General features: G+C 46.1%; 1 protein-coding gene across 3 annotated transcripts in view; it reads right to left on the bottom strand.

Moving 5' to 3' along the window:
- TRPM8 (transient receptor potential cation channel subfamily M member 8) overlaps positions 1 to 15,299 on the bottom strand; it is a 112,634-nt gene that overhangs the window by 81,653 nt on the left and 15,682 nt on the right. For 2 of the 3 annotated variants that reach the window (XM_083154574.1, XM_083154575.1), the window contains exons 1-4: positions 4,867 to 4,983; positions 4,715 to 4,788; positions 4,130 to 4,286; positions 1,449 to 1,626 (exon numbers count right to left, since the gene is read on the bottom strand). In XM_083154574.1, the coding sequence (XP_083010700.1) occupies positions 1,449 to 1,626; positions 4,130 to 4,286; positions 4,715 to 4,788; positions 4,867 to 4,956 (499 nt within the window). In that variant the 5' untranslated portion in view covers positions 4,957 to 4,983. Of the gene's footprint in view, positions 1 to 1,448; positions 1,627 to 4,129; positions 4,287 to 4,714; positions 4,789 to 4,866; positions 4,988 to 15,299 lie in introns of those variants that run through there. The other variant, XM_083154576.1, reaches the window with a different exon arrangement.

Genomic DNA, 15,299 nt, shown 5'->3' with positions numbered 1-15,299 from the left:
GCCCCGCATGCACTAAAAGGTTTCTTTATCCACTGCTAGACACGTAACCAGACAGCTGTAAGGTGAATCAAATCAGACACTTACATTAAATTACGTTCTCGCGTTCCTCAAAAGGTTTCTTTGATACGCCAGAGAGACTGTTCCTCCTTCACAAAGGATTTATTGACACAGCAAATCACAGCAAACAAAGATAAAAGGTTTAAAAGTTCAATAGCCGGGAGCCGGAGCGTGCCGCTGACGGGGATCAGGTGAGTTGTGCTGCAGACACAGACGAACCGTCCTCTCGCTGCTTTGCGGTTCTATAACAGCCAGGTCCCGGCAGAGTAGCTTCTTTTTCGATCAACGCGTTTCTGGTGCCGACTGCACCCTTTTTCAAGATAAGCCACTTTCCTCTGTAGAAGATCTTTAAAGGATCACCGTGGAGTTCTCTGCAGGAGAGGGATGAAGCAATTGTAATAACGTGCATCCAGCATAAAGAATTGCGGCATCATATCCCCAGGAGACCTCCAACGCTGATATATCTCATTGTTTTGTTACTTGTATTGTTAAATCCCACTTGTGAGATTTTTTTGGGTGCCCTTGGGTGGACACCCAGAGATTTTATTAGCTGCTGCATAGCGCAAGGCAGCTCACACCTGTTTTCCATTTAGAGAATCAGCATAGTGTTCCCGCGGCCAGCGTAGTCAGCATCCCTGTCAGAATTAGCGTAGTGTTCCTGTGGCCAGCATAGTCAGCATTCCTGTTAGAATCAGCGTAGTGTTCTCGCGGCCAGCGTAGCCAGCGTCCCTGTCAGAATTAGCGTAGTGTTCCTGCGGCCAGCGTAGTCAGCATTCCTGTTAGAATCAGCGTAGTGTTCTCGCGGCCAGCGTAGTCAGCGTCCCTGTCAGAATCAGCGTAGTGCTCCCGCGGCTCGCTTAAGTAGTTAGCATAGTCAGTCAGGTGTCCCTGTTAGTATCTGTTCCCGCCCATTCGCTTCTAGCTGGAGCTTACGTAGTTAGCGTAGTCAGTCAGCGCTTATTATATTGTGTGGGAACCATTGAAGCATTGTCAAATGCCTCCATTTCAAACCCCAGCAGGGGATCTAGCGGTTACAGACGCCGGGGACAGAGCTGCAGCTCCCGAGGACAGTACGGTGACTACGGAGGGCTGCCGCAGAGTCATTATGCTGACTACGCTAGGCATCCATTGGGCTACGCTGACAACGTAGCTTAGTCTACGCTGAAAACGTAGCGTAGCCCGCCGCCGTGAAACTACACAAGTACCAACATATCTGTTTGCAGGAGTCATCTTTTGTGTGACCCTGTTTATTAAGCTTTATTCCATATATAACTCTGAAACCAACCTCTACCCCACACTGTCTCTCATTCACTGTGGTTCCTGCATCCCCCTCTGGCTACTAGTTACACACAGGGGGGTGTCACACATGCTGCCAGTCTTTCCCAAGGCACCTTTGGTCTGTGCAATGTAAATGAGGCGACTGAAGATTTTGCGCATCCGCGGCTTCAGGGAGAAGTTCCTAGCTCCGCCCGTTACTGAGATGACGAGGTTCGGAGTTTTAAGCTGCCAGAATTTTGTCATCAGCTCATACAGTGTATCTGGTGTTGTGTCCCGGGATAAGCGGATGTACTAATAGGGAAATACAGAGGCGTTAATTACATCTGTTACAAACATCTAGTAGAATAACATGCCTTATCTGTAAAGTACCAACATATTCAGTAATGCTATAAAACAGAAGGGAAAAGCAAACATACAACCACATCCGTTCAGTAAGTGTAAAATGACTTCCATTTTCCCATTATCACTTGTTATAAACCTGCCACGCAGCTTAATTACTAAATGTATCACTGTATAAAAATTGTCCCCAACTCTTGGCCCAGCCAAATCTCATGAGAACCCATTAACCCAGTCAGCAAATGACTGCACACGAGGCCAGATTCAGTAAAGCAAAAAAGGAAGCAAATACACTTATATTGTTTCTGTGCAGGATAAATACTGGCTGCTTTTGCATGGTGCACACAGATGTTAGACAGCATTATTTTAATACTAAAAATATTATTTTGAACACCCTTCACCCAAATCTAAACATCTTACATCTGCCCCACCTGCAGTGCACAAGTCATTCTTAACTATATAGATTTTATTGTATTTTCTTATCACTGTTTATAGGTGGTGCACACACATTAGTTGATTTTAAGTCTGTTTGGACGAATTTGGCCAAATTAGTTCACAAATTAGGCTCAAGTGAGACCATACTTAGCAAACCTCCCTGAATGGACAGGAGGGTCCAGAAAATCAGGTCCTCCTCCCGGCTCCCCGTAAGGGCAGGGCTGGTGCAAGGTTCCTCGGTGCCCTAGGCAAACGGTCTGCCTACTCCCCCCAGCCGGGTGCAGTCCCAGCAGAGATCCAAAACACTGGCACATCGCTACAGTACTGTACTTGGAAAAAAAAGTTTCTTTTATTACTGCAACGTTTTGGTGTTCAACCCTGTCTTCAGGAGGGAGCGTGGGGTTGAAACCCAAACCACTAGGTAAGAAAAGCAACTATTTTTGAAGTACTGTAGTAACGTGCTGTTTTTTTTTATCCCTGCATGGTCCTGGATGACCATGGACTATGTAATTAGGGCAAAGGCACTATACATGATATATATATATATATATATATATATATAGATATATGGGTAGCAGGACGGCACTCCTTAGGGTATAGGTTTCGTCGGTGCCAGGTCTATAGCTAGGAAATGCATTACACTTACCCCCCCGCAGAAGGATGAAGACCAGCACTCAGACGTTTGTAGGTGAAGAAATTTTTGTAGTTTATTCCATGTGCAGATACAAGCAACACGGGCTGTCCCGACAGCCGTTTCAACTGGGCATCAGCCAGTTATCATCAGGTGATGAGTTATATATTATATTATATTATATATATATATCAACAATACAATATCATTCGGTATTTGCGCTGGATATGGGGCGGTCGCTATTAACCCCTACTAGAGGGATCCACACAATCCAATACACAACCCAATAGTGTTATTAAGCGCCCATATACAACTCATCAATACAATTTGTTCTGTCTTTCCACTCAATGTAGAATTATCATCAACCAAGACTTCTTTCAAATATAAAACATTTATTAAAAATTATATATAAAAAGGTAATACACTTGGAGTTGGAAGAATTTTCTTGGAATAGGGATCATACCAAGAACCCGACGCGTTTGGTCTCTTTATGAGACTTCATCAGGGGTTAGATATTAATCTTTTAAGCAATAAAAGATGTTTTTAATTGGTAAGGAAATTTGAATGATTTATTCACGCTGGATCTTCCAAATGTAAATTAATACTGTAGTACTTATTCCTTAATTAGAAGATTTTTTTTTAAATATAATCAGTCTTTATTCAGATCGTGTAGCTGAACCGTATATGTGCAAAATGTAATCCCAATCACTAATAGACTTTAATAAAGGAATGACCCTCCAGATGGATGGATCATACTGATATGGATCAGGGTGGCCAATTCTGGCAAAATCCCCTATTGACCAACCTCCAACAAAGGACTACTTTATTAACTTTAGGGTTTGAGACAATGCTGTAAATTGGTATTAGGGCTTTAATTCCCAAACCTCAAAATAAACGGTGTAGACACTTTCTAGTTAAATGGAGGTGGAGTAAAAGATCCCCTCAGTATCGCCTGTGCATGTGTGCTCTCCAATAACCAAAGGGCAAGTCGGGTTCTTGGTATGATCCCTATTCCAAGAAAATTCTTCCAACTCCAAGTGTATTGATGAGTTGTATATGGGCGCTTAATAACACTATTGGGTTGTATATATATATATATGGGTTATATGGCCCCAAAACGTTGGTTACGGCATCACTAAAAAATTTTTTTTAAATTGAACCAAGAGTGGAGTGCTGCTGTCTAGACTCATGATGACATATATACTCATCAAGAAGGCATACTGTATATATTTACCTAATCCTGTCCTAGAGAGCATTAGTATTATGGATGCCTTTTATAATTAGTAGAGGGTATGACTTTGATGGGTTTTTTTCAAAGTCTTCTTTGCTCCTCCTGCCCGGCTTGTTTGTTTGCATGTCCTGGTTATCCTGGTCTGGATGAGAAGCACTTACCTTTCCTCTCCTGCCAAACGCATCAAACTGAATGTCCCCATATGCGTCAGTGGGCAGCTCCTTTGTGTGCTTCTTATAGTTCCACTTATCATTCTGGTTGTTCTGCGTCCCTTCAATGTGCTGGATCTTAGGGTAACCACACTTGCACATACTGTCCCTGCAATGAGGGGACAGAGATTGTTAGTGTACATTTCAGTAAGGGCAAAGTTATGAATCTCCAGGTTACCCCCCCCCCCAAGTAAGGGGCGATAAAAGGAAACTGCATAGTTTCCGACTACTATAGCAGCCCCCATGCAATCCTACGCTCTTAACAAATTTACATTTTTTTAATTCCAATTTCTTCTGATGTGTGAAAGTACAGTGATCAGATTGCCTGATCAATGTACTGCGAATCCTACTATTTTTTTTTGCTAATGATGGCTACACGCTTCACGGTTTATGGCGATGGGACACGGCGGTGATGCTGGTATCAGCAAGTGCATGCACATTCCCGATGACAAGTGTCAAGAAACAGGGGGAGGAGGCGGAGACAAGAAACAGGGGAAGGGGGTGGGGCCATGCAGCATTCGGCTTACTGATGCTTACTGTGACTTGGAATCTTTGGTGTACGCCACGCACTCTCTCTTCTTAAAGTTCTCTTCAATGAATTTCACAGCGTCCTGAAAATTAGAAGAAATATATTTCATATCTAATAATGAAGCCACCTCTAGGACGAATTAGCTTTGGTAAAAACGTACTATTTCATCCAGTGACAACTCAATACTGCGCGACATACTGGAGTAGAGCGTCCGCGAGCTTTCCAGCATCCCGCTCCTGCGACTCCTCATTTTGGCTAAATCGGAAGAATTTTCCAACAATCTAAATGAAACGAGAAAGTAAAGACAGTTATATTCTGACATTCAGTATATGGGCAGTACATCTAATGCAGTGGCGGATCCAGGGGTAGGGCTGCAAAATCCAAAATTCAAAAAGGGTTACCACACCAACTGCCGGTGAGTCAGTTAGGAATGGCAGTTGCTGTGCCTTTTTGAATTTTGAGCTGGGCTACAGCCCCCTCTCTGGAACCTGCCCTGATCTAATGTCTTTTTGGAGTTCCACAAAAGGGCTAAGAACGTGGCAACATGTCTTTGAGGGTTGTATCCATACAAAATTGCATCAAATATATATTTCTGAAGGTTACATTTTAATCCTACATCTAAATGATACCCCAAAATTTAGAAGGCATCCTTATTAAAAATAATTTTAAAGAAACTGATCATCCACTTATAAAAAACAGTCATTTATTTGAATAATTGAAATTTGCTATTAATTCAGTGGACAAGACTGTACAGATGGGTACTGGGTAAAAACAGTCCAGAAAGGCCAAACCAGACCGGCTTCATGCAGCTAACTCTGACACCCAGAAGCTTGTAGTGTGCCTTCTGTCCATGGGGTGTCCTTTCCGGCGGTGGGGGTATCTGCAACACTTCTCACCAAAGAGACAGTGAAGGAGAGATTACAGACTCCCTCTATGGTCCGCGCATGTAGTAAAAACAAAAAGGGTTCGGATCATACAGGGAGGCTGGTGACCATTGGACCGGTTTGGAGTAAACCAACGCAAGGTGGCTTGATTGGGTCCAGATTAAGGCCCTTATTCTGGTTGGTGCGGTAATATCCGCGTGCGTTCGGGCCGCCGATGTTTTGTGTCTGCGCATGTGCAGAGGCGTCTCTGCGCATGTGCGAGCGGGGCGTACGGCCAAATCCCGCATGAAATGTGAACACTCCGAACAGGGGGTGGAGAGGGGCGTGAAAGGCTATTTGGGCTCATTACCATATGCATACGCCCCGCGTTTCATGGGCGTTCCCATGCAAACGCTCGGCGTACGCATGGTAATGCGGCCGTGACGCACGTGTAGGGGGCGGACATATGACATCGCCGGATGTCAGCTGCCCGCCCAGATCCCTGCTTTTGCACGGAAAAATGCCCATGTGGTCTGAGGTTGCGGGAGCTGGTGGAATGATGGGGGAGGTTCCCTGAGATGGAGGAGGCGTATTCCATGAAAAATACACGTGCGGTCCGTTCGGCCAGCTTCTTACCACGTACGGACGGAGTTGGCGATCCGTACGGAAGGCGGGGTTTCGCACGCACGGTCCTGGCCGCATATTCGGATCCGGCCGCACCGATCAGAATAAGGGCCTAAGTTACGGCTTCAGACCTCCAATCCTGACCCCCATGGGCCCAAAAAGGAGCCACGGTGGTCAGAAATCAAGATCAGGGAAGCAAGTTACAAACCCAATCAACACAGAGGAGGGAAATGGAGGCAGCAGGAAGCCACAGACTGAAAGTTATATAGTAAGCAGAGCAGGGTCCCCAGCAGCACAGAGTATATCAGGAGATGAGGGATGTGTCAGTGAGGACAGGGCTGCATGTAACACAGGCAGTGACATGATGTGAAGAGGGAAATGGAGGCAGCAGGAAGCCACAGACTGAGAGTTATATAGTAAGAGGAGCAGGGTCCCCAGAAGCACAGAGTATATCAGGAGATGAGGGATGTGTCAGTGAGGATAGGGCTGCATGTAACACAGGCAGTGACATGATGTGAGGAGAGGAATGGAGGCAGCAGGAAGCCACAGACTGAGAGCTATATAGTGGGATGAGCAGGGTCCCCAGCAGCACAGAGTATATCAGGAGATGAGTGATGTGTCATTGAGAACAGGGCTGCATGTAACACAGGCAGTGACTTGATGTGAGGAGGGGAATGGAGGCAGCAGGAAGTCACAGACTGAGAGTTATATAGTGGGAGGAGCAGGGTCCCCAGCAGCACAGAGTATATCAGGAGATGAGGGATGTGTCAGTGAGGACAGGACTGCATGTGACAGGGGCAGAGACATGATGTGAGCTGGGGAATGGAGGCAGCAGGAAGCCACAGACTGAGAGTTATATAGTGGGAGGAGCAAGGTCATGATCTCTTACATATTTGTTATCTGTTATTTGTCTGTTTGTGTGGCCGGTGTGCATTTGGACACTATTGAACCAATTTGGACGAAACCAACACGAGGTGGCTTGATTGGGTTCAGATTAGGTTTATGACAGCTAAAACCCCCAATCACAATCCCATGGGGGGGGGGGGGGGGGGGGGCAGAAAGTGGTCTGACCAATACACAGTGGGTCAGGGAAGCAAGATATAGCAAAGTTGCATTACATAGAGGGGGTAGAGGACATGGGGTTTAATTTAAAAAAAAGTGATCAAATCCAAAAACCGACCCCAGAGAGCTGTATGCCGGGCACACCATGAGCATTAGGAGCATGTTCAGGGCCTTCCACTGGAAGGATTTCGATGAGAACTCCAGAGAGGAATGGCGAATGGTCTGGGATGCCTACTGGAGTGGCAGACCTTTGACCCGGGGAGGGTGTCCTGAACCGGAGCAGCGCCTGGAACCTCAGCTAGTGTGAGAATATTTGAGCTATTACTCTCTGTAGGGTAAGTGATTTTGTGTTTTTTTCACACCTTTGTGACTGTAAACTTTGTCTTTTAGTTTTTGTGTGTCTATTATACACAACTAAAGTGTACCCAAGCTGTACACTGTCTGACCCGGGGAAAAAATGTAATACAGTACTTGAAGTTTTCTCAAGGGTGGAAATTGCATTCTAAATAATAATCGGTACTCTTTACCTAGCACGGCGCCCATCGCGGGCATTGCGGCCATCAAATGCACTAAAAAACGGGTGCGACGCTATGGCCGCGATTTCCCATAGGGAACAATGTTAAAAGTGTGATTGGACGCGATTTTACTGTTCAATGCCTCAATGCCTGCGATTTTTCCTTAGGAAACAATGTTAAATGGACCACAGAGCCCAAATAGTCCCCCTGAAGTCTGAAATGGCCCCCACAATTGTTAACGCCACCCCACGATCAACGTGAACCCGAAGCGTGGCGAGCGCAGCGAGCCCGCGAGGGGCGGCGGTACGCGTCCTCCGACCTTTTCATACCCCCACTATCCACGTCGGCGTGGAGTTGAGAATAGAATAGTGTGGCGAGCGCAGTGAGCCACCGAGCCCGAAGCGTGGCGAGCCCCGCGAGGGGACGCGGATACCTTCACAGGTAAACGCGTCCCTTCGCAGGCGTCACAGGTATCCGCGTCCGCTCGCCACGCTTCGGACTCGGTGGCTCGCTGCGCTCGCCACACTATTCTATTCTCAACTCCACGCCAACGTGGATAGTGGGGGTATGAAAAGGTCGGAGGACGCGTACCGCCGCCCCTCGCGGGCTCGCTGCGCTCGCCACGCTTCGGGTTCACGTTGATCGTGGGGTGGCGTTAACAATTGTGGGGGCCATTTCAGACTTCAGGGGGACTATTAGGGCTCTGTGGCCCATTTAACATTGTTTCCTATGGAAAAATCGCGGGCATTGAGGCATTGAACAGTAAAATCGCGTCCAATCACACTTTTAACATTGATCCCTATGGGAAATCGCGGGCATCGCGTCGCACCCGATTTTTTTAGTGCATGCGATGGCCGCGATGCTCGCGATTTTTTACCCCCGATGACCGCGATGGACATCGTGGGCGCCGTGCTAAGTAAAGAGTACCTAATAATCATCTTTAATAATTCAGAGAGATGTTTTTTATTTTAAGGTATAAGATTTTTTCCCCGCTAACAATCGTAACATTATTACAGGAAAACAAACTATTTATATGTTCCACAGGACACTACTTTATAGCTGTACTAACTGAGGTTCCCGGCATTGCTCCGGTACAGAACACGTTCCCTGGGTCAAAGGTCCACCCGGTGTACACCAACTTGACATCAGACAGACGCCCTGGCCACTCCAGTAGGCATCCCAGACCATTTTTCATCCCTCTCTGAAGTTCTCATTGAAATCCTTCCAGCCCTGAACAATCTCCCTATGCCCATGGTGTGCCCGGCATACAGCTCTGTGTGGTCGGCTCCTGGATCTCACTACACTTTTTTACTTAAACCCCATGTCCTCTACCCCCTCTATGTAATGCAACTTTGCCATATCTTGCTTTCGTGAGCAACTTTGTGTATTGGCCGCACCCATTTTTTAGGCCCCCGGGACCCCCACAGGATCAGGATTGGGGGTCTTAGCTGCTGTGAATCTAATCTGGTCCCAATCTAGCCACCAGGCATTGGTCCAACAGTGTCTGAATACACAATGGGCCTTATTCTAGTTCACTCTTAAAGTCAAATTCCTTCTTAGCTGGACAAAACCATGTGCACTGCAGGTGGGGCAGATGTAACATGTGCAGAGAGAGTTAGATCTGGGTGGGTTTTTTCTCAAAGTGAGATCTATATTGCAGTGTAAAAATAAAGCACCTGTTATATCTGCCCTACCTGCAGTGCACATGGTTTTGTCCAGCTGTCAATTTGCCTCTAACAGTTAACTAGAATAAGGCCCAATGACACTACCAACATATTCACAGTAATACTACCCGATACCCGAGACCACATACACAGTGACACTACCCGAGACCATATATATAGAAAGTGACACTACCCGAGACCACATGCACAGTGACACTACCCGAGACCATATATACAAAGTGACACTACCCGAGACCACATGCACAGTGACACTACCTGAGACCATATACACAGTGACACTACCTGAGACCACATACACAGTGACACTACCTGAGACCACATACACAGTGACACTACCTGAGACCACATACACAGTGACAGTACTTGAGACCACATACACAGTGACACTACATGAGACCACATACAGAGCGACACTACCTGAGACCATATACACAGCGACACTACCTGAGACCACATACACAGCGACACTACCCGAGACCACATACACAGTGACACTACATGATACCACATACAGTGACACTACCCGAGACCACATACACAGTGACACTACCCGAGACCACATACACAGTGACACTACCCGAGACCACATACACAGTGACACTACCTGAGACCACATGCACAGTGACACTACCTGAGACCACATACACAGTGACACTACCTAATACCACATACACAGTGACACTACATGAGACCACATACACAGCGACACTACTTGAGACTACAGTATATACAAATTTAAACTACATGAGACCATATACAAAGTGACACTACCTGAGACCACATACACAGTGACAGTACTTCAGACCACCTACACAGTGACACTACATGAGACCACATACAGAGTGACACTACCTGAGACCATATACACAGTGACACCACATGAGACCATATAGACAGTGACACTACCCGAGACCACATACACAGTGACACTACCTGAGACCACATGCACAGTGATAGTACCCGAGACCACATGAACAGCGACACTACCTGAGACCACATGCACAGCGACACTACCTGAGACCATATACACAGTGACACTACCTGAGACCACATACACAGCGACACTTCCCAAGACCACATACACAGTGACACTACATGATACCACATACACAGTGACACTACATGATACCACATACACAGTGACACTACCCGAGACCACATACACAGTGACACTACCCGAGACCACATACACAGTGACACTACCCGAGACCACATACACAGTGACACTACCTGGGACCATATACACAGTGACACTACCTGAGACCACATACACAGTGACACTACCTGAGACCACATACATAGTGACACTACCTGAGACCACATACAGTGACACTACCTGAGACCACATACGCAGAGATAATAGCTGAGACCGTATACACAGCGACACTACATGAGACCATATACAAAGTGACACTACCTGAGACCACATACACAGTGACAGTACTTGAGACCACCTACACAGTGACACTACATGAGACCACATACACAGTGACACTACCTGAGACCATATACACAGTGACACTACCTGAGACCATATACACAGTGACAGTACTTGAGACCACCTACACAGTGACACTACATGAGACCACATACACAGTGACACTACCTGAGACCACATACACAGTGACAGTACTTGAGACCACCTACACAGTGACACTACATGAGACCACATACAGAGTTACACTACCTGAGACCATATACATAGTGACACTACCCGAGACCACATACACAGTGACACTACCCGAGACCACATACACAGTGACACTACCCGAGACCACATACACAGTGACACTACCCGAGACCACATACACAGTGACACTACCCGAGACCACATACACAGTGACACTACCTGAGACTACATACACAGTGACACTACATGATACCACATACACAGTGACACTACCCGAGACCACATACACAGTGACACTACCCGAGACCACATACACAGTGACACTACCCGAGACCACATGCACAGTGACACTACCCGAGACCATATACAGAGTGACACTACCTGAGACCACATACACAGTAACACCACATGAGACCACATACACAGTGACACTACATGAGACCATATACAAATTTACACTACCTGAGACCATATACAAAGTGACACTACATGAGACCACATACAGAGTGACACTACCTGAGACCACATACAGAGTGACACTACAGTATATGAGACCACATACAGAGTGACACTACCTGAGACCACATACACAGTGACACTAAATGAGACCACATACAGAGTGACACTACCTGAGACCACATGCACAGTGACACTACCTGAGACCACATACACAGTGACACTACCTGAGACCACATACACAGTGACACTACCTGAGACCACATACACAGTGACACTACCTGAGACCACATACACAGTGACACTACCTGAGACCACATACGCAGTGATAATAGCTGAGACCACATACACAGCGACACTACTTGAGACCATATACAAATTTACACTACATGAGACCATATACAAAGTGACACTACCTGAGACCACATACACAGTGACAGTACTTGAGACCACATACACAGTGACAGTACTTCAGACCACCTACACAGTGACACTACATGAGACCACATACAGAGTTACACTACCTGAGACCATATACACAGTGACAGTACCTGAGACCATATACACAGTGACACCACATACACAGTGACACTACCCGAGACCATATACACAGTGACACTACCTGAGACCACATACAGAGTGACACTACCTGAGACCACATACAGAGTGACACTACCTGAGACCACATACACAATGACACTAACTGAGACCATATACACAGTGACACTACCCGAGACCATATACACAGTGACACTACCTGAGACCACATACAGAGTGACACTACCTGAGACCACATACAGAGTGACACTACCTGAGACCACATACACAATGACACTAACTGAGACCATATGCACAGTGACACTACCTGAGACCACATACGCAGTGACAGTACCTGAGACCATATATACACAGTGACACTACCTGGGACCACATACACAGTGACACTTCCTGAGACCACATACACAGTGACGGTACCTGAGAATAGGCTCCTTGCGGTGACCACACAAGCACTGGCTGCTCTGCCTGCTCAGGTAGGATGCTATAACTTGTGTACAGTCTCCACCTCCAGCCCGGCCTCCAGTCACTAGATAGAGTGATATGATGGATAAATGTGTCTGAAGGAATCTAATTAACCCCCTACTGTCAGACCTGGGGCACATACATAATTGTATATGTGTGGTACAAAAGGTGTAAGCTTATTAGCGTAGCATTAGAAAACAAATGAAAATATGATACTTCAAAAAATCATACAGTATTTGTTTAATCACAGCAATTGCAATAGACACAGTACAGTTGCTTCCACTGGTACTCAGCCTTGTGTGCAGAGAGCATCACAGTGACCGACATATAATACAGAGAGCATCACAGTGACCGACATATAATACAGAGAGCATCACAGTGACCAACATATAATACAGAGAACATCACAGTGACCGACATAAAATACAGAGAGCATCACAGTGACCGACATATAATACAGAGAGTATCACAGTGACCGACATGTAATACAGAGAGCATCACAGTGACCGACATATAATACAGAGAGCATCACAGTGACCGACATATAATACAGAGAGTATCACAGTGACCGACATATAATACAGAGCATCACAGTGACCGACATATAATACAGAGAGCATCACAGTGACCGACATATAATACAGAGAGAATCACAGTGACCGACATATAATACAGAGAGCATCACAGTGACCGACATATACAGTAATACAGAGAACATCACAGTGACTGACATATAATACAGAGAGCATCACAGTGACCGACATATACAGTAATACAGAGAACATCACAGTGACTGACATATAATACAGAGAGTATTACAGTGACCGACATATAATACAGCGAGTATCACAGTTACCAACAAATAATACAGAGAGCATCACAGTGACCGACATATAATACAGAGAGCATCACAGTGACCGACATATAATACAGAGAGCATCACAGTGACCGACATATAATACAGAGAGCATCACAGTGACCGACATATAATACAGAGAGCATCACAGTGACCGACATATAATACAGAGAGTATCACAGTGACCGACATATAATACAGAGCATTACAATGACCGACATATAATACAGAGAGCATCACAGTGACCGACATATAATACAGAGAGTATCACAGTGACCGACATATACAGTAATACAGAGAACATCACAGTGACTGACATATAATACAGAGAGTATTACAGGGTTGCCGACTTTTTAATGCTCCTCTCCGGGAGAAGCCCAGAGAGGAGACTTTCCTTACCCGATCGGGGGGCGGGGCTTGACGGTGACGGAAATAGTAGAAATGACTGATATCCATGGAGGGGGCGGGGCTAAAATGATGCGATTGTGCCATTTTAGCTCCGCCCCCTCCTCTGAGACCCGCGGATTGCGGCATTTACATGCCGCAATTCGGGGGGTTCAGGGGGGTCCCCCAGATTCCGGGAGGGTTGCCCACCCTTCCGGGGGGCCGGGAGGGGGACCCGATTTTCGGGAGACTTCCGGGAATTCCGGGAGGGTCGGCAACCCTGGAGTATTACAATGACCGACATATAATACAGAGAGTATCACAGTGACCAACATATAATACAGAGAGCATCACAGTGACCGACATATAATACAGAGAGCATCACAGTGACCGACATATAATACAGAGAGCATCACAGTGACCGACATATAATACAGAGAGTATCACAGTGACCGACATATAATACAGAGAGCATCACAGTGACCGACATATAATACAGAGAGTATCACAGTTACCAACAAATAATACAGAGAGCATCACAGTGACCGACATATAATACAGAGAGTATAACAGTGACCAACATATAATACAGAGAGCATCACAGTGACCGACATATAATACAGAGAGCATCACAGTGACCGACATATAATACAGAGAGTATCACAGTGACCGACATATAATATAGAGAGCATCACAGTGACCAACATATAATACAGAGAGTATCACAGTGACCGACATATAATACAGAGAGTATCACAGTGACCGACATATAATATAGAGAGCATCACAGTGACCGACATATAATACAGAGAGCATCACAGTGACCGACATATAATACAGAGAGCATCACAGTGACCGACATATAATACAGAGAGCATCACAGTGACCGACATATAATACAGAGAGCATCACAGTGACCGACATATAATACAGAGAGCATCACAGTGACCACCATATAATACAGAGAACATCACAGTGACCGACATGTAATACAGAGAGCATCACAGTGACCGACATATAATACAGAGAGCATCACAGTGACCGACATATAATACAGAGAGCATCACAGTGACCACCATATAATACAGAGAGCATCACAGTGACCAACATATAATACAGAGAGCATCACATTGACCGACATATAATACAGAGAGCATCACAGTGACCGACATATAATACAGAGAGCATCACAGTGACCGACATATAATACAGAGAGCATCACAGTGACCGACATATAATACAGAGAGCATTACAGTGACCGACATACAGATGGAGCCGGGCTCATCCTTGGCCGGCGCTCGCCAGTTCCCTTTCACTGGCGAGCGCGCGTCCAAGTATCACGGCGGCTGGGCAGCGTCTCCCTGTCCATCTCTGCTTCAGGGAGACGCTGCCCAGTTCGGGGGGGGGGGGCAGCGAGGGGGACCGGTGGTGATGGCGGGGGAAGCAGCTTGGCCAGTTCAGGGAAGTGTAGCCACACTCCTTCTCCAAATCTTATTTT

Source organism: Crinia signifera, chromosome 7 (genome assembly GCF_055691185.1).
Source record: "Crinia signifera chromosome 7, ASM5569118v1, whole genome shotgun sequence".
Classification (NCBI taxonomy): domain Eukaryota; kingdom Metazoa; phylum Chordata; class Amphibia; order Anura; family Myobatrachidae; genus Crinia; species Crinia signifera.
The sequence above is the reverse complement of the archived record's forward strand: the minus strand, read 5'-3'. Positions and strand labels throughout refer to the sequence as shown.